At 45.9% G+C, this 26167-nt stretch overlaps 1 protein-coding gene across 4 annotated transcripts in view; it reads left to right on the plus strand.

Annotated features, from left to right (window-relative positions):
• The first annotated feature begins 2301 nt into the window (after positions 1–2301).
• stac (SH3 and cysteine rich domain) overlaps positions 2302–26167 on the plus strand; it is a 180082-nt gene continuing 156216 nt past the window's right edge. For all 4 annotated transcript variants that reach the window (XM_072252510.1, XM_072252503.1, XM_072252527.1 and 1 more), the window contains exon 1: positions 2302–3120. In XM_072252510.1, the coding sequence (XP_072108611.1) occupies positions 2992–3120 (129 nt within the window). In that variant the 5' untranslated portion in view covers positions 2302–2991. The remainder of the gene's footprint in view (positions 3121–26167) is intronic.

Genomic DNA, 26167 nt, shown 5'->3' on the forward strand with positions numbered 1-26167 from the left:
CTACAGAACAGGACATGGAACTCCTGCACAGGACAAGGCACATGGACAGGACAAGAACACAAAGCCTTGACTTGGACAGGACAAGGTAACGCCAGCACAGGACAAGGGAACCCCAGCACCAGGCTGGGCAAGGTACTCAGACAGAACAAGAACACAAAGCCTTGACTTGGTCTAGACAAGGTACTCAGACATGGCTTGGACTAGATGAGGCACAAGGACCGGATGAGAACACAAAGCCTTGACGTGGTCAAGGGAGACAGGAGCACAGAGCCTCAGTGGTCAAGGGAGACAGGAACATGGAACACAGAGCCAGGACCCCTCCTTGGAAACAGGACATAGGGCCAGGACTCATACACAGAATACTGAGAGACAGATCTCCACTCAAGGTAGCAGCAAACAGCCAGACCTACCCAGCAGAGTAGTCCTGACAAAGGGTCTCAGTCTGAAACATTGACTGCACCTCTTCCTAGAGATGCTGCCTGGCCTGCTGCATTCACCAGCAACTTTGATGTGTGTTGCTTGAATTTCCAGCATCTGCAGAATTCCTCTTATCTACCCAGCAGAAGCAAGAGCACAAAGAGACAGTTCCCAACACTAGGTAGTGGCAAACAGCCAGACCTACCTAGTGAAGGCATGGACACAGAAACAGTTCAAAACAACAATAGACAGTTCCTTACCTTGCTCCAGCAATTGAACTTGACAGCAATGGAGGCAAGGCTCTAGAAGGAAAGGGCAGAGAAGAGATTCAGACAGGGTGTTTAGACAGGAACAATCCAGCAGCCAAGCCTTGGTCTCCGGAGGTATTTATGTGTCTGCCCAAACGAGAATCATGAGCCTTAATTAGAGCACCCAACAGAACAATGGAAAACCAGAAAACCTGGAATATGGATCAACGGACCGGACTGTGAACTGGAATACAGATTTCACGGATTGGACCATGACAGGACCTCATCACCCAGGACATGCCCTGTTTTCATTACTATCATCAGAGGGGAGACACAGGAGCCAGAAGACCCACACTCAATGTGTTAGGAACTTCTCTCCCACCCCACCCCCACCATTAGATTTCTGAATAGAGAACTACTCCATAAACACTACATTATTTTTGCTCTCTTTTTGCATTACTTATTTGATGTTTTTATATATATTATTCATTTCAGGAGAAGGAAACCAGAAGTCCATGAGCCAGTCCTCATTGGAAAATCACCATTGGAGAGGGTTAACAACTTTAAAATCCTTGGTGTCGTTATTTTGGAAGAGCTGCCCTGGGTCAGGCACTTAAGTGCAATTATGAAGAAAGCACGGCAGGCCTCATGGAGCTTGTGAAGATTCAGCATAATATCTAAAAGTTTGACAAACTTCTATAGGTGTGCGGTGGAGAGTATATTGACTGGCTGCATCACAGCCTGGTATGGAAACACCAACGCCCTTGAATGGAAAATCCTACAAAAAGTAATGGATACAGCTCAGTCCATCACTGGTAAAGCCCTCCCCACCATTGAGCACACCTACACAAAGCATTGTCGCAGGAAAGCAACATCCATCATTGGGGACCCCCAACACCCAGGACATGCTCTCTTCTCATTTCTGCCATCAGAAGGTGGTCCAGGAACCTCAGGATTCTATTAAGGTGGGGGGTTATATGGGAGGCAGGGTTTAAGGGTCAGCACAACGTTGTGGGCTGAAAGGCCTGTACCAGTCTATGTTCTATGTTCTATTCACACCACCAGGTTCAGGAGCAGTCATTACCCCTCAACCATCAGGCTCCTGAACCAAAGGGGATAAAATCACTTGCCGCATCATTGGAAATGTTTCCACAACCCATGGACTCACTTTCACGTACTCATTATCTCATTTTCTCGATATTTATTGGTTATTTATTTATTAATTATTATTAGTTCTTTCTTTTTGGATTTGCACAGTTTGTAGTCTTTTGCACTCTGGTTGAACACCATAGTTGGGTGTTCTTCCATTGATTCTGATTTATGCTTATTATTCTACAGATGTATTGGGTATGCCCAAAAAAATGAATCTGGTGACATACACTTTCTTTGATAATAAATTTACTTTGAACTCACTGTAATTTATAGTATATATTATTGCTTTGCCCTGTACTGCTGCTACAAAACAGCACATTTAAGGGCACAAGAGATTATGCATATAGTTAGACACATGTCACGACATTCGTCAGTGATAAATCTCATTCTGACTCCACCACCGTCCCGGTAATCGTTTGATATCGTGACAGTGAAACTACTGACAAATCACATCTAACAATTACATTCAACAGGCTCGCCACGAGATGCCCCGGATCCAAAAAAGTGTCCATGGTGGAAACAACTCTTGAGAATAGTTACTTTTGCTCCCTGGTGTCAACAGCGGCGTTGAAGAGCAGAAAGTTCTGGAAAAAAAAACACCACCACAGATGTGAAATGAAAATAGACAAATTAAACCGCTTGGTTTTGCGGGCGTGCCAAGCTATCGCGCCTATCAAATGATAGGCTAGAAACGCTATCATACGCTGCCAACCTACAAATGTATCATGATTTCTTTTTTTTTTAATTTGTACGTTTATTTTTTCCCCTCATTTGTCTTTGCTTTGATTCGAACGGGCTAAGAGATGATCAGGATTGCGAGAGCACGTAGCCCCGGGCGGCGGAGGGGACTGTGTCTCAGAGAAGATACGGCACCCCACTACAAACTTTACTGAATCATTGACGCTGCCTACAGGTGTAGGTCCACTTTCATCGAGACTCAGCGGCGGAGTGAGGACGGCGGACGGCAGGATATTTGTTACTAGCATTTGATCAGCGGCAGAGGCTGGCTGCCCTGTTGCCACCCTCCCCTGCCAGCGTTGATCGCCCGGTCGCTGCCTCCGCTGCCCAGGGCTTCTCGGCGCTGCCCTGCCGTTCGCCCCAGGGCCGGGGGGCTGGTTGACCCGCTCCCGGGACGGACGCGGACACGGCCACGGACACGGACACCTCGCCGGCGATGGCGAGCAGCGGGACGGTGACGGAGGGGCCGCCGGCCGGCGGCGGTGGCGGCGGCGGCGGCGAGGAGGTATCGGGCGGGCGGGGGTCCGGATCCCCGGTGTCCACACTCAGCCAACGGGAGAGCAAGGTAGCGAGACGCCGGGTGAGGGGACACCGACCGGTTACCGAGAATGGGGTGGGGAGGGAGGGAGGAGGTGGGGGTGGTGAAAGTGGTCGGTCTGTGGTGGGGGGGGGGGAGGCCGAGGGGTGGAGAGGGGTGAGGAGAAGGGATGAAGGGGCGCTGGGTGTGAAGTAGGGTGGGTGAGGAGGGGGAGGGATGTAGAGGAAGGCGGAGGGAAATATGTGGGGAGAGGAGCGGGGGATGAGTGTGGAATAAGAGCATTGGGGTGTGTGGTGCTAGGGAGATGGAGGGGGAGTAGGAGGAGAGGGGTCCCCAGGTGAGGGGGGGTCTGGAAAGGCAGTAGGGGTTTATTTATGCAGCTGCCCCATGAATGGGTTGAAGTCTGGGGGTGGGGGAAACGATCGTTGGAGGGTGTGAGAGAGGCAGTTCCAACAGAGGGCCAGTGTAGGGAATGCAGGAGGGGGCAGAGAGGAGGGAGAGAGAGATGGGACTGATGGTCTGTGGGGGAGGTGTAGAGAGCTGAGGGGGGCAATGGGATGTGGGAGAACTGAAGAGGGTGTAGAAGGGGTGGAACTATATTTGGAGGGAGAGATGGAGAGCTGGAGGGATGGTGTTGGCGGATTAGACAGTGCAGGAAGAGGGTTTGCAGAGGTAGGAGAGGCAGTTGAGGAGGGACATCCTTAGATTGGGGAGAGAATGTTGATGGGGCGGGGCTGGGGGGGGGAGAAGGGTAGCCCATCAAGGGGAAGGGCTGAAGGGATGAAGTGAGCCAACTTCCTGTGGAAGTTGATAGAAACCTGAGGGGTGACTGTAGAAATCGGTTTTGATTTGTTATTGTCACATGGACCAAGTTAACTTGATTTGCATACTGTTCATACAGATCACATCATTACCCAGTGCAATGAGGCAGTACAAAATTAAACAACAAAGAGTAAAGTGTAACAGTTACAGAGAAAGCGCAGTGTGCGGGTAAACAATAAGGTGCAAGGTCAGGGGTCAGTCTTGTCGTACAAGAGATCTGTTCAAGAGTCTGATAACCGTGGGATAGAAGCTGTCCACGAGCCTGCTGGTGTGTGCTTTCAGGCTTTTGTATCTTTTACCCGATGGGAGAATGTCCAGGAGGTAGGGGGTAGTCCACCCAGAGGGACAGATAGAAATGGCTGAGGGGAAAAATCCTTCCAGGGAGTTGGTGGTGAGGCTGATGGGGGAACAGGGTGGTAACAGTGGCGGTGGTGGGGAAAGGGTCCCTGGAGAGTGAGAGTGAGGGATCTGGAGAAATCATCCAGAGAGAGAGAGAAAGAGAGAGAGAGAGAGAGAGTGAGATGGGTGAAGAGGGTGCATCCAAGACGGTTGATGAGGTAGAGCTGGTGAAGAGGGGACAGTGGGGAAGTAAAAAATGTGAAGATTTTAAAGATTAGCTTTATCTGTTGCTCATACCATACATTGAATCATGTATATTTGGGGGAAGTCTAGGATCAGAGTGCACAACCACAAAACTCAAGGACGTCCCTTTAGAACGGAGATGAGGAGGAATGTCTTTAGTCAGATGGTGATGAATCTATGGAATTCATTGCCATAGATGGCCTTGGAGGTCAAGCCATTGGGTATATCTTATTTATTTATTTGGATTTGTAATCATATTCTAAGAAAAACATAGCAGTTTTTTCCCAAACAACTGTGAGTTGAATCTGAGACTTTATAAGGTCAGACCTCACTTGGAGTATTGTGAGCCGTTTTGGGCCCCTTATCTAAGAAAGGATGTGCTGGTATTGGGGAGTGTCTTGAGGAGGCTCATGAGAGTAATCTCAGGAATGAAATGGTTAATATATGAGGAGCATTTGATAGTGCCGGCCTGTACTCGATGGAATTGAGAAGAATGGGGTTGATCTCATTGAAACCTATCTAAAATTGAATGGCCTAAACAGTGTGGATGTGTATGTTTCCTGTAGTGGAGGAGTCTAGGACCAGAGGGCACTGCCTCAGAATACATGGCTGTCCCTTTAGAATGAAGATGAAGAGGACTTTTTTTTTTAGCCAGAGGGTGGTGAATCTGTGGAATTCATTGCCATAGGTGGCCCTAGTGGTGAAGTCTTTGGGAATATTAGGTATATTTAAATTGGAGATTGATAGATTATTGATTAGTAAGGATGTCAAAGGTTACAGGGAGAAGGCAGAAGAATGGGGTTCAGAAGGAAAATAAATCAGCCATGACGGAATGGCAGATCAGACTCGATGGGCCGAATGGTTTAATTTTACTCCTGTGTTGTATATGGAAGCATACAGTGAAATGCATCGTTTGACCATAAGACCATAAGACAAAGGAGCAGAAGTAGGCCATTCGGCCCATCGAGTCTGCTCCGCCATTTTATCATGAGCTAATCCATTTTATCCTATTTAGTCCCACTGCCCTGCCTTCTCACCATAACCTTTGATGCCCTGGCTACTCAGATACCTATCAATCTCTGCCTTAAATACACCCAATGACTTGGCCTCCACTGCTGCCCGTGGCAACAAATTCCATAGATTCACCACCCTCTGACTAAAAAAATTTTTTCGCATTTCTGTTCTGAATGGGCGCCCTTCAATCCTGAAGTCATGCCCTCTCGTACTAGACTCCCCCATCATGGGAAACAACTTTGCCACATCCACTCTGTCCATGCCTTTTAACATTCAAAATGTTTCTATGAGTTTGCCCCTCATTCTTCTAAACTCCAAGGAATACAGTCCAAGAGCGGACAAACGTTCCTCATATGTTAACCCTCTCATTCCCGGTTTGTGTCAATAACCAACAGTCCAAAGAGGTGCTGGGGACAGCCCGCAAGTGTTGGCATGCTTCTCGTAATCAAAAAATAATCTGCAGATGCTGGGGTCAAAGCAACACTTACAACACGCTGCAGGAACTCAGCAGGTCGGGCAGCATCCGTGGAAACGATGAGTCGACGTTTTGGGCCGGAACGTCGACTCATCGCTTCCACGGATGCTGCCCGACCTGTTGGGTTCCTCTAGCGTGTTGTGAGTGTTGCGTTGGCATGCTTCTGGTGCCAACATACCATACCCATAACTTATTAACCCTAACCCTAAATGTAGATCTTTGGACTGTAGGAGGAAACCCACGCGGTCATGGGGAGAAAGTACAAACTTCTTACAGACACCGGCCGGAATTGAACATTGATCGCTGGTACTGTAAAGCGTTATGCAAATTGCTACGTGACTGTGATGCTTAGAGGCTAGGGTCCATGGAGGTTGGTAGTCAAGGAAGTGAGGGTCCATGGCAGGGATTGAGGGGTAGGCTGGGGCTAGTTTGGCTACCATGGTTGGGTGAGAACCATCTGTGGGGAGCCATGGAACAGCGTGTTGGGTAGGATGGAAAAGTACTTCCCTCTCCTCACAGAGGCCATCGATGGGAGCTGCGATCTGATGTGAAGTGGAACCATGAGTGTGTCTAAAATGGTGAAATGTGAAAGTGAAATGTGGGAATTAATGGGGACCATTTGGTTGAAATGTAATTACATACTCGGAGCAAACGTAAGAAATAGTTGTCATATTGGAGATATTGCAATTGAAACTATACTGGAATAAATGTGCAGAAGAACTCATATTATTTTCTGCATGACCGTGTAAATTATTCTTGTGGAGTCAGAAGCACGTTTATTATTACTGGCATACTTCAAGAGTTCTATTTGTTCTGTTGCATCAGAAATATCTGAATCCTGGAGTATTGAACAGCACAGGTTGATAAAGTACTTCAATAAGAACATCTCTCTTTTGCCCGTTACGCTGTTTGGAATTTAGGGAAGCAATGAAGGTCCTCCATCTCTTGTGGTGGTCAAGGCTTTCTTCATCGTGCCAGTAGATTCCTCTCAGCTTTCACTACTGTCAGTCATGCAAGACCTGAGTGGAGACTCAGATGCAGAAGAATTCTTTATTGATGTTTTTGTCACTGTTTTGTTTTACCAGACAGGGTTGTTAGCCCTGAGCTGAACCCCTGAACCTGGAGGACCGGTGGACCACTCTTAGCCTGGCCTCTACCCTTTGACCTGTTTGGCATGGGTGACCCTACCAAGTGCCAAAGCATAAAGCCCTGACTCCAGCCAACATAGCTCTCTGGGTCATTAAGGCATGCAAGCCTCCAAACCCAACGACGAGGTTGTGGTCCTCTTGGAGGTCAACAAGAACATAGAACATTACAAATCAGTACAGGCTCTTCAGCCCACAATGTTGTGCTGACCTTTTAATCTACTCTATTATCAATCTAACCCTTCCCTTTTACATTGCTCTCCACTTATTCTTTCATCCACGTGCCTATCTCAGAGTATCTTAATTGTCCCTGATGTATCTGCCTCGGCAGGGCATTCTGTGCACTCACCTCTGACATCCCCTGAACTGAAGGAAGAGCTCCTATCATTTTGGATCTCCCCCTCCCCCTCCCACTTTCACATCTCTTACTAGCTGTTCCTTCAGTTAGTCCTGACGAAGGGTCTCGGCCCGAAACGTTGACTGCACCTCTCCTGGTGATGCTGCCTGGCCTGCTGCGTTCACCAGCAACTTTGATGTGTGTTGCTATCATTATTGCTGTATTCTGCTGTATTCAACCTTCCAGAGTGAATCACTTCACACTTTTGTGGGTTGAACTTCATCTGCTATTTCACAGGCCAACTCTGCATCCTGTCAATGTCACATTGTAACCCATGAGAATCTTCTGCATTATCCACAGCTCCACCAACCTTTGTAACATTAGCACAGGCATTGAGTATTCCATGTGGGGGTGATATACAAACAAATCAGACGATGGTGAGGACCCCGCTTAATCACTGCATGCTGTTCCAAGCACCGCACCATAAAAGGAATGTGATTACAGAGGGAAGTTGCGGAAGAAATTCAAGTGGATGTGGCCTGGGATGGAAAATTTCTGCAATGAGGAGCGACTGCCTATTCCGACATGTCCTCCTCCACTGTTACAACGAGACCACTCTCAGGTTAGAGGAGCAGCACCTCATATTCCGCCTGGATGACTTCCAACCTGATGACATGGATATCAATTTCTCTAACTTCTGGTAATTTCTCCCCCTCCCCCTTCTCTCTTTCTTTTTCTATTCCTTATCTGGATCCCCTCCTGCCCCTTCCCTCCTCACCTGCCCATCACCTCCCTCTGGTGCCCCTCCTGTTTCTTGTTCTCCCATGGTCCAGTCTCCTCTCCTATCAGATTCCTCCTCCTTCTTCATCCATTGACCTTTTCCACCAATCGTCTCTGAGCTTCTTAGTTCATCGCCACTCCCACACCGACCCACCTGCCTCCTCAATTGGCTTCGCCTTTCACCTGCCAGCTTGTACTCCTTCCCTTCCTCTCCACCTCCCTATTCTGGCTTCTTCCCCCTTCCTTTCCAGAGTCTCAGTCCAAAACACTGACTGTTTATTCCCTTCCATAGCTACTGCCTAAACTTCTGAGTTCCTCGGGCCACATTGTGTGTATGTGCTGTTCTGGATTTCTGGCATCTGCAGAATCTCTTGTATTTGGAGACTGGACAAACTGGGATGTTTTCCCTGGAGGTGAAATTGGAACCAGATGTACAGAATTATGAAGGACATTGGTTAGAGAGTGAAACACTTCACAGCAGAGGTGCCCAGAACCAGAAAGCACTTGTTGAAAATAAGGGCTCGGTGATGAGGAAGGAGTTTTTCACCCAGTGTTGGAATCTGAAATGCACTACCCAAGGGATGATGGAGGCCGGTCTCCCTCAATATTTAGGTGTCCTCAAAGCGAAGATCAATATCTGGCCTTTAAGGATCAGTTTTATTTGTCACATGTATGTACACTGAAATGCATTGTTTGTATCAACGACCAACATAGTCCAAGGTTATGCAAGGATCGCCATCTTCTGGTGCCAATGTAGCATTTCCACAACTTCCTAATCCTAACCAGTACGCCTTTTGGACTGTGGGAGGAAACCAGAGCACCCGGAGGAAACCCACACAGTCACAGACAGAAGGTACAACCTCCTTAGACAGCAATGGGAATCGAACCCTAATCACTGGCACAGGAAAAACATTCTGCTAGCCACAATGCTGCCATAGTAGTATCCCAAAAAATATTTAGAGCAGTGGTTCCTGTTAGTAGTAGGAGTCCATGGCATAAAAAAGTTTGGGAATCCCTCGATCTTTATCCCGTCGTTTGATAGTCCAGGTTTTCTTCCGAGACGTGCAAGAGTCTTTTGGTCTGAAATATCCTGTGGTATTGATGGCCTTTTTTTCAGATTTTTAAAACAAATTGTTGCATTACTGAAGTCTGCTTCTGGAGTTGTATGCAGTAGTAGGTAGAATTTAATAAATTCATATGCAATGTCTCACTTGTTCTCTCTGTGCCTTAACCAGTATGTGATCGCTTGAAATTTTAAGTAACTTTTTATTCCAACGTTTTTGCTTTCAAGTGTTGCAGGTAGTTTGGAACCAATGTTTACATTGTCTGCTAATCTTCCTACCAGCACTATGTCCTAAAGCAACTGTTTCACTTTGCTTCAGAATCAGGTTTAATATCATTGGCATTTTTTTTTTTTTGTGGCAGCTGTACATTGCAATACATAATAATAAAAAAACTATAGATTACAGTAAAAATATATCAAATGAAATAAGCAGTGAAAAAAGAGAGCAAAAAGAAAGAACAAAGTAGTGAGGTATTGTACATGGGTGAGAGAGGTAGTACTTTTTAAAAATATAACAAATCTGATGTATTTTGGAAATTCAATGAGGACAGGGAGTCCAGATTTCTTCAGTCAAGTTAGACAATTCATTAGATGGTTATTAATTTTTATTTTATTGAGATACAGTGCAGAGTAGACCCTTCTGCACTTCGATCTCCGCCACCCAGAAACCCCAGATTTAACTCTAGCCTAATCACAGGGCAGTTTACAATGACCAACTAACCTACCAACCGGTACGCCTTTGGACTGTGGGAGGAAACTGGAGCACCCGGAGGAAACCCACCCGGTCGCGGGAAGGATGTACAAACTCCTTACAGGCAGCGGCGGGAATTGAACCTGTGTCGCCGGCACTATAAATCGTCGTGCTGACCACTACGCCACTGTGCCACCCGATGGTGCCCACTGAAGTGGAATACAAAAGGGCTAAACAAATGTATGAGGCAATTTATCACAGTGTGCTCTTTGCAAAGCTGGATTAGTCTTGGTTTGTTGATTGCTTTGGAGTTGTGAAAGTGGGTATATTTACAATTGCACGCTGTTATCGTTGGATGTACTGTGGAGGTTAATAGGCTTCGATCAATACACAACCTTCCTTTCATTAGATACTGTTAAGACTTTATTTCTTTCCAATCTTCGGTTACAAAATCTCCATGCCAGAAGTTGAACCTGTGTCTTTGCGGCAGCTTGTAGATGATATCCTGTGTGAGATAGTTGGCAGGAAATGCACCCAACAGTGTGGTGAAGGCCATTTTAGCAGATGGAATGAAATGGGACGATGGATTGCTGAAGCATTATGATCGACCCCAGCCTTGCGAACAATTATTCAGGCTCTCACATTTGAATGCACAGTTGCTTCTTCAGGTTCACTATTAAACCTGCTCTCCACTATCATGATCTGCCTTTTCAAAGAATTGAATCGCAGAGCAATGAGGGCGTAACACTATTACAACCCCAGCGACCCGGGTTTAATTCTGCTGCTGTCATCTCCTCCCCCTGACCGCATGGGTTTCTTCCGGGTGCTCCTTGTTCTAAAGACATACGGGTTGTGGTTAGTGGGTTGTGGGCGTGCTATGTTGGTCCCAGATTTTTGTGTTTGATGTTTAGGGATGGTGCAGAGCACACCAGGACGCCAGCAAGCAGGGTATTCAACTGAACTTTATTGACGACGCTGCTTGTACAATATGTGAACTCCTCCCTTCCTGCTGGGGGAGCAGCCCACAAGTGTCGTCACACACTCTGGCACCGATGTAGCTTGTACACCATGCTCAGCAGAACAACACAGAACATATCAAGTAACTAAGCCACAACATAAAACGAGCCCTGTTCCATCGAGCCATGCACACACACGGTCATCTAACCCCAGGACAGGTTGTCTTTTTTTAAAACTCCAGCCTCCAGAGGAATCAAAGATTCACAGACACCAGGCCCCGAATTCCCCACAGCGGACTTGCGGAGATCCGCAGACTCAGGCTCTGGCCGTTGGGCCTCGACTGGGCTTCCAGTTGACCTTTGAGCTACAATCTGGATGCAAACGACACATTTCACTGTACGTTTCAATGTACATTTGACAAATAAAGCTACACTTTATCTGTAATGCAACAAATGACATGTTCTTCTCAAAAAAGCCTCTCTCCATGAAACGTTCAAAGTTGAATTATTATCAAATAATGTATGTGTCACCATCTATCACCCAGAGATACATTTTCTTCCAGGCATTCACAGAAATACAAAAGAATCAATTTAAAAAATACCCACAGAACAAGCAAGCGATGTGCAAAAGAAGGCAAGTTGTGCAAATACAAAAAAAAGTAAATAAGTAATATTGAGAACAAGTTTGGAGAATCCTTGAAAATCAGTCTATAAGTTGTGTTTAGTGATCAGCTGAGAGTTGAGGTGAGTGAAGTTATCCACACTGGTTCAGGAGCCTGATGATTGAAGGGTAATAACTGTTCCTGAATCTGGTGGTGTGGGACCTAAGAATAAAGTTCAAAGTAAGGAGGACATAAATAATCTTCCAGAAATAGTAGGGGACAGAGGGTCCAGTGAGGTGGAGGAACTGAGCGAAATACATGTTAGTAGGGAAGTGGTGTTAGGTAAATTGAAGGGATTGAAGGCAGATAAATCCCCAGGGCCAGATGGTCTGCATCCTAGAGTGCTTAAGGAAGTAGCCCAAGAAATAGTGGATGCATTAGTGATAATTTTTCAAAACTCGTTAGATTCTGGACTAGTTCCTGAGGATTGGAGGGTGGCTAATGTAACCCCACTTTTTAAAAAAGGAGGGAGAGAGAAACCGGGGAATTATAGACCGGTTAGCCTAACGTCGGTGGTGGGGAAACTGCTGGAGTCAGTTATCAAGGATGTGATAACAGCACATTTGGAAAGCGGTGAAATGATCGGACAAAGTCAGCATGGATTTGTGAAAGGAAAATCATGTCTGACGAATCTCATAGAATTTTTTGAGGATGTAACTAGTAGAGTGGATAGGGGAGAACCAGTGGATGTGGTATATTTGGATTTTCTAAAGGCTTTTGACAAGGTCCCACACAGGAGATTAGTGTGCAAACTTAAAGCACACGGTATTGGGGGTAAGGTATTGGTGTGGGTGGAGAATTGGTTAGCAGACAGGAAGCAAAGAGTGGGAATAAACGGGACCTTTTCAGAATGGCAGGCGGTGACTAGTGGGGTACCGCAAGGCTCAGTGCTGGGACCCCAGTTGTTTACAATATATATTAATGACTTGGATGAGGGAATTAAATGCAGCATCTCCAAGTTTGCGGATGACACGAAGCTGGGTGGCAGTGTTAGCTGTGAGGAGGATGCTAAGAGGATGCAGGATGACTTGGATAGGTTGGGTGAGTGGGCAAATTCATGGCAGATGCAATTTAGTGTGGATAAATGTGAAGTTATCCACTTTGGTGGCAAAAATAGGAAAACAGATTATTATCTGAATGGTGGTCGATTAGGAAAAGGGGAGATGCAACGAGACCTGGGTGTCATTATACACCAGTCATTGAAAGTGGGCATGCAGGTACAGCAGGCGGTGAAAAAGGCGAATGGTATGCTGGCATTTATAGCGAGAGGATTTGAGTACAGGAGCAGGGAGGTACTACTGCAGTTGTACAAGGCCTTGGTGAGACCACACCTGGAGTATTGTGTGCAGTTTTGGTCCCCTAATCTGAGGAAAGACATCCTTGCCATAGAGGGAGTACAAAGAAGGTTCACCAGATTGATTCCTGGGATGGCAGGACTTTCATATGAAGAAAGACTGGATGAACTGGGCTTGTACTCGTTGGAATTTAGAAGATTGAGGGGGGATCTGATTGAAATGTATAAGATCCTAAAGGGATTGGACAGGCTAGATGCAGGAAGATTGTTCCCGATGTTGGGGAAGTCCAGAACGAGGGGCCACAGTTTGAGGATAGAGGGGAAGCCTTTTAGGACCGAGATTAGGAAAAACTTCTTCACACAGAGAGTGGTGAATCTGTGGAATTCCCTGCCACAGGAAACGGTTGAGGCCAGTTCATTGGCTATATTTAAGAGGGAGTTAGATATGGCCCTTGTGGCTACGGGGGTCAGGGGGTATGGAGGGAAGGCTGGGGCGGGGTTCTGAGTTGGATGATCAGCCATGATCATAATAAATGGTGGTGCAGGCTCGAAGGGCCGAATGGCCTACTCCTGCACCTATTTTCTATGTTTCTATGTAAACTTATTGTCAAAGTACATATATGTCACCATATACAACTCTGAGATTCATTTTCTTGTGGGCGTTCACAGTAAATACAAAGAAACACAACAGAATCAATGACAAACCGCACCCAAAACGGAGAAGCAATTAATGTGCCGAAGACAACGAGCTGCAAATACAAAAAGATAAAAACGATCAAAATGATAATCATATTATTGAGAGCATGAGATGAAGAATCCTTGAAAGTGAGTCTGGAGGTTGGGGGAACAGTTCAGAGTTGAGGTGAGTGAAGTCAGCCTCTCTGGTTCAGGGGTCTAATGTCTGAAGGGTAATAATTGTTCCTGAACCTGGTAGTGTGGTACTTGGTGCTCCTGTACCTCCTTCCTGATGCTTTACCTGGGATGGACTGGCTGTATTCCCTTCTTTTCCATTCCTGGACCTTGATGTTTCCATTCGAGGCTGTGATGCAACCAGTCAGAACACTGCTTCCAAAATCTTCTCTCCCTTCAAACACGCTCTTTGCTTCACAATTCTTTTGTTTTTCTCGCTAATCCATGTTTGATTTTCCGCAATCAGAGCTTTGCATGAGCACAGAACAAAAGCTCACAAATCACTCTGCAACTTATTATCTTCACTGTTCTGAATCAACTGTTTGCACCATGATGACATGAACATCTTTCAATGTGTATGTCTGACTGGGATTACCTTGCAGGGCAGCACAGTAGTTTAGAGATAAGTGTAACACTTAGAGCACCAGAGATTGGGGTTCAATACCACCTGCTCTCTGTAAGACCATGAGGCATAGGAAAAAAATTAGGCCATTTGGCCCATCGAGGCTGCTCCAAGATTCCATCATGGCTGATTAATTATCGATCTCAACCTCATTCTCCTGCTTTCTCTCCGTAACCTTTGACGCCCTGACTAATCAACAACCTATCAATCTCTGCTTTAAATATATCCAATGACTTGGCCTCCACAGCCACCTGTGGCAATGAATTCCACAGATCCACCATACTCTGGCTAAAGGAATTTCTTCTCATCTCTATTTTAAATGGGAGTCCTTCTATCCTGAGGCTGTGTCCTCTGGTCCTAGACTCCCCCCCCACTATTGGAGACATCCTCTCTAGATCCACTCTATCTCGGCCTTTCAATATTTGGTTGTTTTCAGTGAGATCTCCCCCCCCCCCCCCATTCTTCTAAACTCCAGAGAGTACAGGCCTAGTGAGTAGGCGCCTCAATCATTAACTCTTTCATTCCTGAATCATTCTCGTGAACCTCCTCTTCATTGCCAGCATAACCTTTCTTAGATACGGGGCCCAAAACTGCTCGCAATACTCCCAGTGCCTTCTGACCAATGCCTTATAAAGCTTCAGCATTACACCCTTGCAGTCCAGTAAGGAGTTCTCCCTGTGACCACATGGGTTTCCTCCCACATTCTAAAGGCATACAGGTGAGGGTTAGTAAGTTGTTCAGCTGCCTCTGTTGGTGACGGAAGCATGGTGACACATGTGGATTTCACCCAACACGACCTTAGACTATGTTGATCGTAGACGCAAACAATGCATTTTACTGTATACTCAGTGGCCACATTATTAGGTACACGCACACCTGCTTGTTAACGCAAATGTCTTATCAGCAAATTATGTGGCAGCAACATGGTCAAGAGGTTCTGTTGTTCAGACCAGACATCGGAATGGGGAAGAAATAAGTGACTTTGACCAGGGAATGATCGTTGGTGCTAGATGGGGTGGTTTGAATGCCTCAGAAACTGCTGATCTCCTGGGATTTTCACGCACAGCAGTCCATAGATTTTACAGAGACTGGTGTGAAAAACAAATAGAATGTGCAGTGAGTAGCAGCTGTGTGGGGAAAACACCTTGCTAATGGAAGAGACCAGAGGAGAACGGCCAGACTGGTTCAAGCTGGCAGGAAGATGACAGTACCTGAAATAACCATGTGTTACAACAGTGGTGTGCAGAAGAGCATCTCTGAACGAACAACATGTTGAAACTTGAAGTGGATGGGCTGCAGTAGCAGAAGATCATGAATATGTGCTCAGTGGCCACTTTATTAGGTATTTAAGTGTATGTTTTGATGTACATGTGATAAATAAAGCTAATCTTTAATCTTTAATTTGCTAACTTTGTCTGAAATCCTTATCAAGTTGCTTCGTAAAAAAGGCTGTTTGTTCTACTCAGTAGGTACCGCCTGACTTGCAGAGTTCCTCCAGTATATTGTGTGTGTTGCTCAAGATTTTCAGCATCTGCAGAATCTTGTGTTTAATTCATGTCTGGTGTCGGTCAGCAGGGGCTCTTCAAAATGAATGTGTCCAAACTTCAATATTCACTTGGATAGTTTGAGCTAAATGGTGGCCATATTTTGGGAAATTTTTGATTTGGGTGGCCTGCAGATAATGAACACTGAGCCGAATTGTACTGAAATATGCTCTTTTATTTTGTGTTTTATATTCTGTATTTTTTGATTTTTTTTTTGTTGCCGTTTGCGTGATTTGTTTTCACATGGCGGTGTAGGGGAGTTCGATGGTTTTCTTTGAATGGGTTGGTTCCATGGTTCATCTTTGTTTTGGGGCTGTCTGTGGGGAAGACGAATTTCAGGGTTGTATACTGCACACATACTTCGATAATAAATGTACCTTGAATCTTTGAATTGATTGGCCTACCTTTCTTCTGAGTCAACCTTTTACAGTTTGAAGGTTTCATAGGAATAAATAAGTAAATTTTTTTTTTTATTATTATTAACATCTGTAGTTGGAAAAATGCTTGAAGCTGTCATTAAAGAATAAATAGCGAGGCATCTGGAAAGAAATGGATCCATCAGACAGGGACAGCATGGATTCAGCAAAGGCGGGTCCTGTTTGACAAACTTACTGGAGTTATTTGACGATATAACAAATGCAGTGGATAGAGGGGAAAATATGGACATTATTTACTTGGATTTCCAGAAGGCGTTCGATAAGGTGCCACATAAAAGATTTATCTATAAAACAAGAATGCATAGAGTTGGGGATGATGTATTAGCATGGATAGAGTATTGGTTAACCAAGCAGAGAGTTGGAATACGTGGGTGTTTCTCTGGTTGGCAATCAGTGGTGAGCGATGTGCTGCAGGGGTCGCTGCTGGGTCTGCAGTTGTTCACGATATACATTAACGATCTGGAAAAGGGGACCTAGTATCTTAAGTTTACTGATGACACGAAGTTGAGTGGAAAAGCAAATTGTGTAGAAGATACAGAGAGTGCAGAGAGACGTAGATAGGTTAATTGAGTGGGCAAGGGTCTGGCAGATGGAGTACAATGTTGGTAAATGTGATGTCATCCACTTTGGAAGGAAAAATGGAGGATCAGATTATTATTTAAATGGTATGCAGAGGGACTTGGGAGTGCTTGTATATGAATCACAAAAGGTTGGTTTGCAGGTGCAGCAGGCTATCAAGAAGGCAAATGGATTGCTGGTCTTCATTACTAGAGGGACTGAATTTAAGAACAGGGAGGTTATGCTGCAACTATACAGGGTACTGGTGAGGTCACATCTGGAGTACTGCGTGCAGTTCTGGTCTCTTTACTTGGAGAAGGATATACTGGCTTTGGAAGTGGTGCAGAGGAGGTTCACTAGGTTGATACCAGACATGAGGGGTTTAGACTATGAGGAGAGATTGAGTCGCCTGGGACTGTACTCGCTGAAATTCAGAAGGATGAGAGAGATCTTATAGAAACATATAAAATTATGAAAGGGATGGATAAGATAGAGGCAGGAAAGTTGTTTCCACTGGTAGGTGAGACTAGAACTAGGGGACATAGCCTCAAGGTTCGGGGGAGTAAATTTAGGACAGAGATGAGGAATTGCTTTTCCCAAAGGGTGGTGAATCTGTGGAATTCTCTGCCCAATGATGCAGTGGAGGCTATTTAAGACCAGGTTGGATAGATTTTTGCATAGTAGGGGAATTAAGGGTTTTGGGGAGAGGGCAGGTAGGTGGAGATGAGTCCATGGTCAGATCAGCCATGATCTTATTGAATGGCGGAGCAGGCTTGACGGGCCAGATGGCCGACTCCTGCTCCTATTTCTTATGTTCTTATGATGCAATGAAAAACCTGTCTCGCACGCCGTTCATATAGATCAAATCATTACCCTGTGCATTGGCGTAGAGCAGAATAAAGTGTTCCATTTACAGAGAAAGTGCAATGCAGGCAAACACTAAGGCCATCACAAGATCGATTGTGAGGTCGAGAGTCTATATTACGAGAGAACCACTCAGTAGTCTATAACAACGGGGTCGATGCTGTCCTTGAGCCTGGTGATGCATGCTTTCCGGCTTTTGTGTCTTCTACTCAGCGGGAGAGGGGAGAGGAGAGTATGTCTGGGGCGGGAGGGGTCTTTGATTATACCAAGCCAATGTAGTCGGAGTCCATAGAAGGGAGGCTGGATGAACTGAACTGCATCCACAGCTCAGTGCGGTTTCTTGTGGTCATGTGCAGGTCATTTGCCGTACTAAGCCGGGATGTATCCTCCCTTCTATATACATTCGAAGTGAAGTTTTTGCTTTTTGCTTGTATTTTCTTTTGTCTGTTTTTTTTTTAACAAAGCAGCTTCTATCCCTATGGTTGGTTGTCTTATGTATCCAACAACGTCCGTATGCCTGTGCAGGAGAGCTTCTAAAATGGAAAGGCTATCGCACTGGGAGAGTTTCACTCTTTTAACTGCGGAACTCTGGGTGCGGGATTATCCTTGATTGTAGTGGATGACCATGATTTCATCTGTGTCTTGTCACATCCTTCGCTCTCCACAAAGTGTTGCCTTCTTGGCTGTCAGCTCTCACTGTTGACCTCATATGCTTAGTCCGCTGGAGATGACTTCACATGCTTGGATAGGCATGTTGCAGACTCAACAGGGTATGAAGCCCACTGGCTACAGTCATCTGGTTTAGCCTGTCTGTCGAAGTAGTGTAACAGGGTGTGTGCATACATACAGCTACTTAGGACCATAGGTGAGAGCTGAGTATCTGATAGGGACCAATGGTGAATGAGCTGCCCCAGAATTGACACCACAAGCCCCTTCACCAGAGGTGCTGTCCCTCCTTGGACACCCCGTACACCCCTGTTATCCCTAAATGTAAACATATTCCTCCATTTCCACTTGAAGTCACCTACCTCATCCCTTTGACCAACCCAGCATTACAACCAAACTATTTCTGTTTGCATCATCTTTCCCCTCAGCTATGTACAGCAACCGGCCAAACTCTGTATCCATTGTTGCGCTATCAACGTAGAACACTACAGCACAGTACAGGCCCTTCGGTCCACAATGTTCTGCCAACCTTACTCTAAGATAAATCTAACCCTTCCCTCCTACGTAGCCCCCCCATTTTTCCATCATCCATGTGTCTAAGAGTTTATCGAATACCCCTAAGTAGCTCAAACACGAGGAATTCTGCAGATGCTGGAAATTCAAGCAACACACATCAAAGTTGCTGGTGAACACAGCAGGCCAGGCAGCATCTATAGGAAGAGGTACAGTCGACGTTTCGGGCCGAGACCCTTCGTCAGGACTAACTGAAAGAAGAGCTAGTAAGAGATTTGAAAGTGGGAGAGGGAGGGGGAGATCCAAAATGATAGGAGAAGACAGGAGGAGGAGGGATGGAGCCAGGAGCTGGACAGGTGATTGGCAAAAGGGATATGAGAGGATCATGGGACAGGAGGCCTAGGGAGAAAGAAAAGGGGGAGGGGGGGAAAAAGCCCAGAGGATGGGCAAGGGGTATAGTCAGAGGGACAGAGGGAGAAAAAGGAGAGAGAGAGAAACAAGGGGATAGCTACCCCTAAGTAGCTGTCCACTTCTACCACCTACCTTGGCAGGGCACTGCATGCACCCACCACTCTCTGATAAAGAACTTACCTCTGACACCCACCCCCACCCCCACCCCCACCCCCATACTTTCTTCCACATTAAAACTATGCCTCCTCCTCGTATCAGCCGAAGCATTTATTTGTAATTCTAGCAACACACATCAAAGTTGCTGGTGAACGCAGCAGGCCAGGCAGCATCTGTAGGAAGAGGTGCAGTCGACGTTTCAGGCCGAGACCCTTTGTCAGGACTAACTGAAGGAAGAGTGAGTAAGGGATTTGAAAGTTGGAGGGGGAGGGGGATATCCAAAATGATAGGAGAAGACAGGAGGGGGAGGGATAGAGCCAAGAGCTGGACAGGTGATTGGCAAAAGGGGATACGAGAGGATCATGGGACAGGAGGTCCGGGAAGAAAGACAAGGGGGGGGGAGACCCAGAGGATGGGCAAGAGGTATATTCAGAGGGACAGAGGGAGAAAAAGGAGAGTGAGAGAAAGAATGTGTGCATAAAAAAAAGTAACAGATGGGGTACGAGGGGGAGGTGGGGCCTTAGCGGAAGTTAGAGAAGTCGATGTTCATGCCATCAGGTTGGAGGCTACCCAGACGGAATATAAGGTGTTGTTCCTCCAACCTGAGTATGGCTTCATCTTTACAGTAGAGGAGGCCGTGGATAATTCTATTATTCTATTCTATTTAGTTTTGATCTATTGGAACCAAAAAAGGGCAATCAGTACTTTATTTGCACAAAGAAGAAACTAATTCTATATTAAGTACTGAGATATCTAGAGATCATTTTAAAAAGCCACTTCAAATTTTGTCATTGAATTTTAAAAAAATTAGATGTTGGAGATGCCAACAAGTTGGCCGTGTCCACAGTTACATTTAAGGACTTGCTTTTTGTCAGTTCTATAAATTCTGGTCCTTCAGGAAACACACAGAACTTTTAAAGTATCTGAAACTTCTGCCATATATCTAGATTGACAGTCATAGACTTGGTATGTCATGTTATAACTGTAGGAATTGAAATTGCTTCATTAATGTCACATATACTGAGACACAGCGAAAAGCTTGTCTTGCATACTGTTCATACAGTTCAAATCTTTACACATCATCATCATTATGTGCTGTGTCATATGATGTGGGTGGTCATGGTCATCCATCTGGTTTTAATCTGAGAAGTTCTAATAAGCTCTTCAAAACTTTTGCCTGTCCATTACTTGATGTAACTCATGAATGTCATGTGCTGTAGACTGTGACTTTTTTCTTCCATCATTTTTTCCTGTCACTGCAAGATGTTTGAGCTTCTCTTTCCTCAATACAATGTCCCTTAGTTCCAGCTGCTGTTTCCTGATTGATGACATCAGCTCTCTTCTTGTTCAGGCTTTTGGTAACACTTCCTGATTGAAACGTTGAGGGTAGGTCTTCAGGCTCCTGTACCTCCCTTTATGGTGCTTATAAGAAGGAGGCAAGGCCATTAATGATGGATACCTCCTACTTGAGGAACCAGCCCCTCTGGTGGGAAGGCTGTGCCCGTGATGGTAGCAGTCAGAAAACTTAAAATTTAGAACAAGATTGTCATGATGAAAACAGAAACAATCAGATTGTAATTGATAGCATTTTCCCAATCCTGGGACCGGAGTACATCAGGAATGATTTTCGTTTTAAAATCCTGCTCGGGCTCTCAGGTCTTCCTCTGCCGGTCTCTTCAATTTAAACAATCTCCCTCAAATGAGGTTACAGGTTACAAACATAAGAAAATCTGCAGATGCTGGAAATTGAAAGCAACACACACAAAATGCTGGAGGAACTCAGCAGGTCAGGCAGCATCTGTGGAAATGAATAAACAGTCGACAGTTTAGGCCGAGATCCTTCATCAGGACTGTTAAAAAAGCAGGTTAGCTTTATTTTTGAGCTACGCTCCTTAACTGTGGAACTCGATACCTAAAATTAAAAGGGATGCAGACTCAGTTGACAATTTTAAACACCAGCTCAAACCCTATTTATTTAACAAACAACAAGGGTCCTGACGAAGGGTCTCGGCCTGAAACGTCGACTGCACCTCTTTCTACAGATGCTGCCTAGCCTGCTGCGTTCACCAGCAACTTTGATGTGTGTTGCCCATTTATTTAACCTTGCTTTGAACTAACAGCTTCCTGTCTTTCATTTTTTCATGCCCCATTGTACAGCACTTTGAACTACATCGTCTGTATGAAAAGTGCTCTATAAATAAGTTATTATTATTATTATTATTATGAAGTATTTTCATTAGCAGAGCTGAAGCACTATTGATCCAACTGAGAAATGGACCTTTATCCTTTGTAAATCCCATCTGTACACCCAGAAACAACTATGTCGACTTCAATTAGAGTAAGGTCAGTAACTGAAATAAACCAGGATTTATCCTCATTCTGCAAAATTAGCACACCCGCAAAGGGATCAAAATTAAATTTAGTAGACAGTGTGGAACAAGATTGAGTTTTGATTTATTTGGAACGGAAGTAGGACAATGTCACGACAAGGAACGAAGAATAAACCCAGTTTCAAGTGGGAGTTTTTAAGACGAGAAAGTGTCCATTAAAATGCATAAAAAAGGCACCATGGTACCGTAGCTATAATAGCCCGGGGCTTTCCGGAGTTCAGAGTTAATTTCCGCCACTCTCTGTAAGGAGTTTGTACTGCGGAGGTTTCCTCCGGGTGCTCTGGTTTCCTCCCAAAGTCCAACGATGTACTGATTAGTAGGTTAAAGAGTCATTGTCAACTTGTCCTGTGATTAGGCTGGTGTTAAGTAAGTGGTTGCTGGGCAGCCTAGCTTGTTTGGATGGAAGGCTCCATTCCGCACTGTACCGCTAAATAAAATTAGAAGAAAATTGTGCTGTCAAAACGGCGAGTGAGCATACGTGGTGCAAGTTTGGTGAGTGGTGTCTTGGACTTTGAAGACGAAGTCAGCGAGTCCAGTGGCTGAATCTCTGGATCTGCGAATTCACTGGGAAATTGGAGGCTGATTTCTGCAAGTCTGCTGGAGGCCCAGAGGCTGAATTCTGTGGGCGTGCTATGTTGGCACTGCGTTGTGTGGCTGCCCCCAGCACATCCTTAGGCTGTGTTGGTTGTTGATGCAAACAGCGCAGTTCACTGTGTGTTCCGATGTACGTGTGAATGAAGTAGTCAAGACAAAACAGATTGCACAATGTAGAAGAGACTGCATTATCGCTGTAGAAGTGCACGGCCAAATTGCTGAGAAAGTCAGCAAATCTTTTCTGTTAAATGGGACACTGTGTCTGCAGTAATTGTGTCTGATTTGGCCTTGCAAAGCTAGAAAGACAGAAGACCATAAGGCACAGGAGTGCGATTAGGCCATTTGGCCCATCAAGTCTGCTCCACAACTCTATCATGGCTGATTTTTTTTTTAATATAGCTGTGAACACCTTCTCTTGCCTTCTCCCTAACCTTGTGGTCACTGAAATGAAGCATTAACTGTTTTCTCTTCAGAGATGTAGCCAGATGTGCTCTAAGACCATACCATAACATATAGGAGCAGAATTAGGCCAATCAGCCCATCGAGTCTGCTTCTCCATTCCATCAGGGCTGATTTATTATCCCTCTCAACCCCATTCTCCGGCCTTCTCCCCATAACCTTTCATGGCCTGACTAATCAAGAACTTATTAATGTCTGATTTAAAAATGCCCAATCACCTGGCCTCCACAGCCTTCTGTGGCAATGAATTCCAAAGATTTATACCTCTGGCCAAAGAAATTCTTCCTCATCTCTACTCTATTCTGAGGCTGTGCCCTTCGATCCTAGACCGCCCCCCCCCCCCAACCCACCAGAGGAAACATTCTCTCTACATTTGATAGGTTTTATAGAGCCGTAGAACAGCACCGAAACAGGCCCTTCAGCCCATCAAGTTCATACTGAACTATTTAAACTGCCTACTCCCATTGACCTGCATTGGGACCATAGCCTTCCATACCCCTACCATCAGTGAGATTCTTCTAAAGTGCTATGAAGTCATGTCCGTGATTTGGAACAACATCAGTTTTGTAAAGCAACATACATAAAAGTTGCTGGCGAACGCAGCAGGCCAGGCAGCATCTCTAGGAAGAGGTACAATCAACGTTTTGGGCCGAGACCCTTTGTCAGGACTAACTGAAAGAAGAGCTAGTAAGAGATTTGAAAGTGGGAGGGGCAGGGGGAGATCCGAAATGATAGGAGAAGACAGGAGGGGGAGGGATGGAGCCAAGAGCTGGACAGTTGATTGGCAAAAGGGATATGAGAGGATCATGGGACAGGAGACCTAGGGAAAGAAGATTTTTGTACTAAAGTATTGGATCACTAAGCTGTCAAACTGCAGACCATGTGCTGAATGGGTAGGTTTTACAGACCTATTTTACTGAATTGCAGAATGCTATTCATGGCTTTCAGATGTTCTGCAGTATAAGTATAAATTCTCTAGTGAGTGAACCTGGTAAGTGCCAAGTTGGCAGGGGAAATGGGACCAGGCGGATTTCTGGTGAGAAGCAGGAACTAGGGCCCCAGTGTGTGAGGTGGAGAGTCCGGATGCCCAATCTTCGGAATTTCCAAATCATCAGATCCTAGATTTTCAGCCAGTTTCACACAGCAATATCAGGAACAAATAATAAGTTTTAGTGATGTTGGTCGTGGACCCATTCCAACATATCAGTCCTTGAGCAACAGGAATTCTGCAGATGCTGGAAATTCAAGCAACACACATCAAATAACACACATCAAAGTTGCTGGTGAACACAGCAGGCCAGGCAGCACCTCTAGGAAGAGGTACAGTCGACGTTTCAGGCCGAGACCCTTCGTCAGGACTAACTGAAGGAAGAGTTAGTAAGAGATTTGAAAGTGGGAGGGGGAGGGGGAGATCCAAAATAATAGAAGACAGGAGGGGGAGGGATGGAGCCAAGAGCTGGACAGGTGATTGGCAAAGGGGATATGAGAGGATCATGGGACAGGAGGCCCAGGGAGAAAGACAAAAGGGGGGGGGGGGGGGAACCCAGCATATGGGCAAGGGGTATAGTCAGAGGGACAGAGGGAGAAAAAGGAGAGTGAGAGAAAGAATGTGTGTATAAAAATAAATAACGGATGGGGTACAAGGGGGAGGTGGGGCATTAGCGGAAGTTAGAGAAGTCAATGTTCATGCCATCAGGTTGGAGGCTACCCAGACGGACATCTGCTCTCACTCCATCCTCCCGCCACCCCACTAGGAATAGGATTCCCCTGGTCCTCACCTACCACCCCACCAGCCTCTGGGTACAACATATTATTCTCCGTAACTTCCGCCACCTCCAACGGGATCCCACCACTAAGCACTTCTTTCCCTCCCCCACCCCCCCGCTTTCCGCAGGGATCACTCCCTACGCGACTCCCTTGTCCACTCGTCCCCCCATCCCTCCCCACTGATCTCCCTCCTGGCACTTATCCTTGTAAGCGGAACAAGTGCTACACACTTCCTCCCTTACCACCATTCAGGGCCCCAGGCAGTCCTTCCAGGTGAGGCGACACTTCACCTGTGAGTCGGCTGGGGTGATATACTGCGTCCGGTGCTCCCGATGTGGCCTTCTATGTATTGGCGAGACCCGACGCAGACTGCGAGACCGCTTTGCTGAACACCTACGCTCTGTCCGCCAGAGAAAGCAGGATCTCCCAGTGGCCACACATTTTAATTCCACATCCCATTCCCATTCTGACATGTCTATCCACGGCCTCCTCTATTGTAAGGATGAAGCCACACTTAGGTTGGAGGAACAACACCTTATATTTCGTCTGGGTAAGCTCCAATCTGATGGCATGAACATTGATTTCTCTAACTTCCGCTAATGCCCCACCTCCCCCTCGTACCCCATCCATTATTTATTTTTATACACATATTCTTTCTCTCACTCTCCTTTTTCTCCCTCTGTCCCTCTGACTATACACCTTGCCCATCCTCTGGGTTCCCCCCCCCTTGTCTTTCTCTCTGGGCCTCCTGTCCCATGATCCTCTCATATCCCCTTTGCCAATCACCCGTCCAGCTCTTGGCTCCATCCCTCCCCCTCCTGTCTTCTCCTATCATTTCAGATCTCCCCCTCCTTCTCCCACTTTCAAATCTCTTACTAACTCTTCCTTCAGTTAGTCCTGACGAAGGGTCTCGGCCTGAAACGTCGACTGTACCTCTTCCTAGAGATGCTGCCTGGCCTACTGTGTTCACCAGCAACTTTGATGTCAGTCCTTGGCCTCTTCCACTGCTACGATGGGGCCACTGTCAGTTTAGACCGTAAGACATAGGAGCAGAATTAGTCCATCTGGTCCATTGAGTCTGTTGCACCATTAAATCATGGCTGATCCTTTTTTTCTCTCCTCCTCAACACCAGTTCCCGGCCTTCTCCCTGTAACCTTTGATGCCATGTCCAATCAGGAACCTATCAATCTCTGCCTTAAGTACACCCAATGACCTGGCCTCCACAGCTGCATATGGTAACAAATTCCACAAATTCACCACCCTTTGGCTGAAGAAATTTCTGCTTATCTCTGTTTTGAAAGAGTGCCCCTCTATCCTGAGGCTGTCCCCTCTTGTCCTAGACTCTCCCACCATGGGGAACATCCTTTCCACATCTACTCTCTCCAGGCCTTTCAACATTCGAAAAGTTTCAATGACTTCGCCTTATCCTTCTGAATTCCAGTGAGTACAGACCCAGAGCCATTAAACGTTCCTTGTATGATAACCCTTTCATTCCTGGAATCATCCTTGTGAACCTCCTCTGGACCCTCTCTAATGCCAGCACATCTTTTCTAAGATGAGGGGCTGAAAACTGTTCACAAT

This window comes from Mobula birostris, chromosome 1, assembly GCF_030028105.1.
Source record: "Mobula birostris isolate sMobBir1 chromosome 1, sMobBir1.hap1, whole genome shotgun sequence".
NCBI lineage: Eukaryota > Metazoa > Chordata > Chondrichthyes > Myliobatiformes > Myliobatidae > Mobula > Mobula birostris.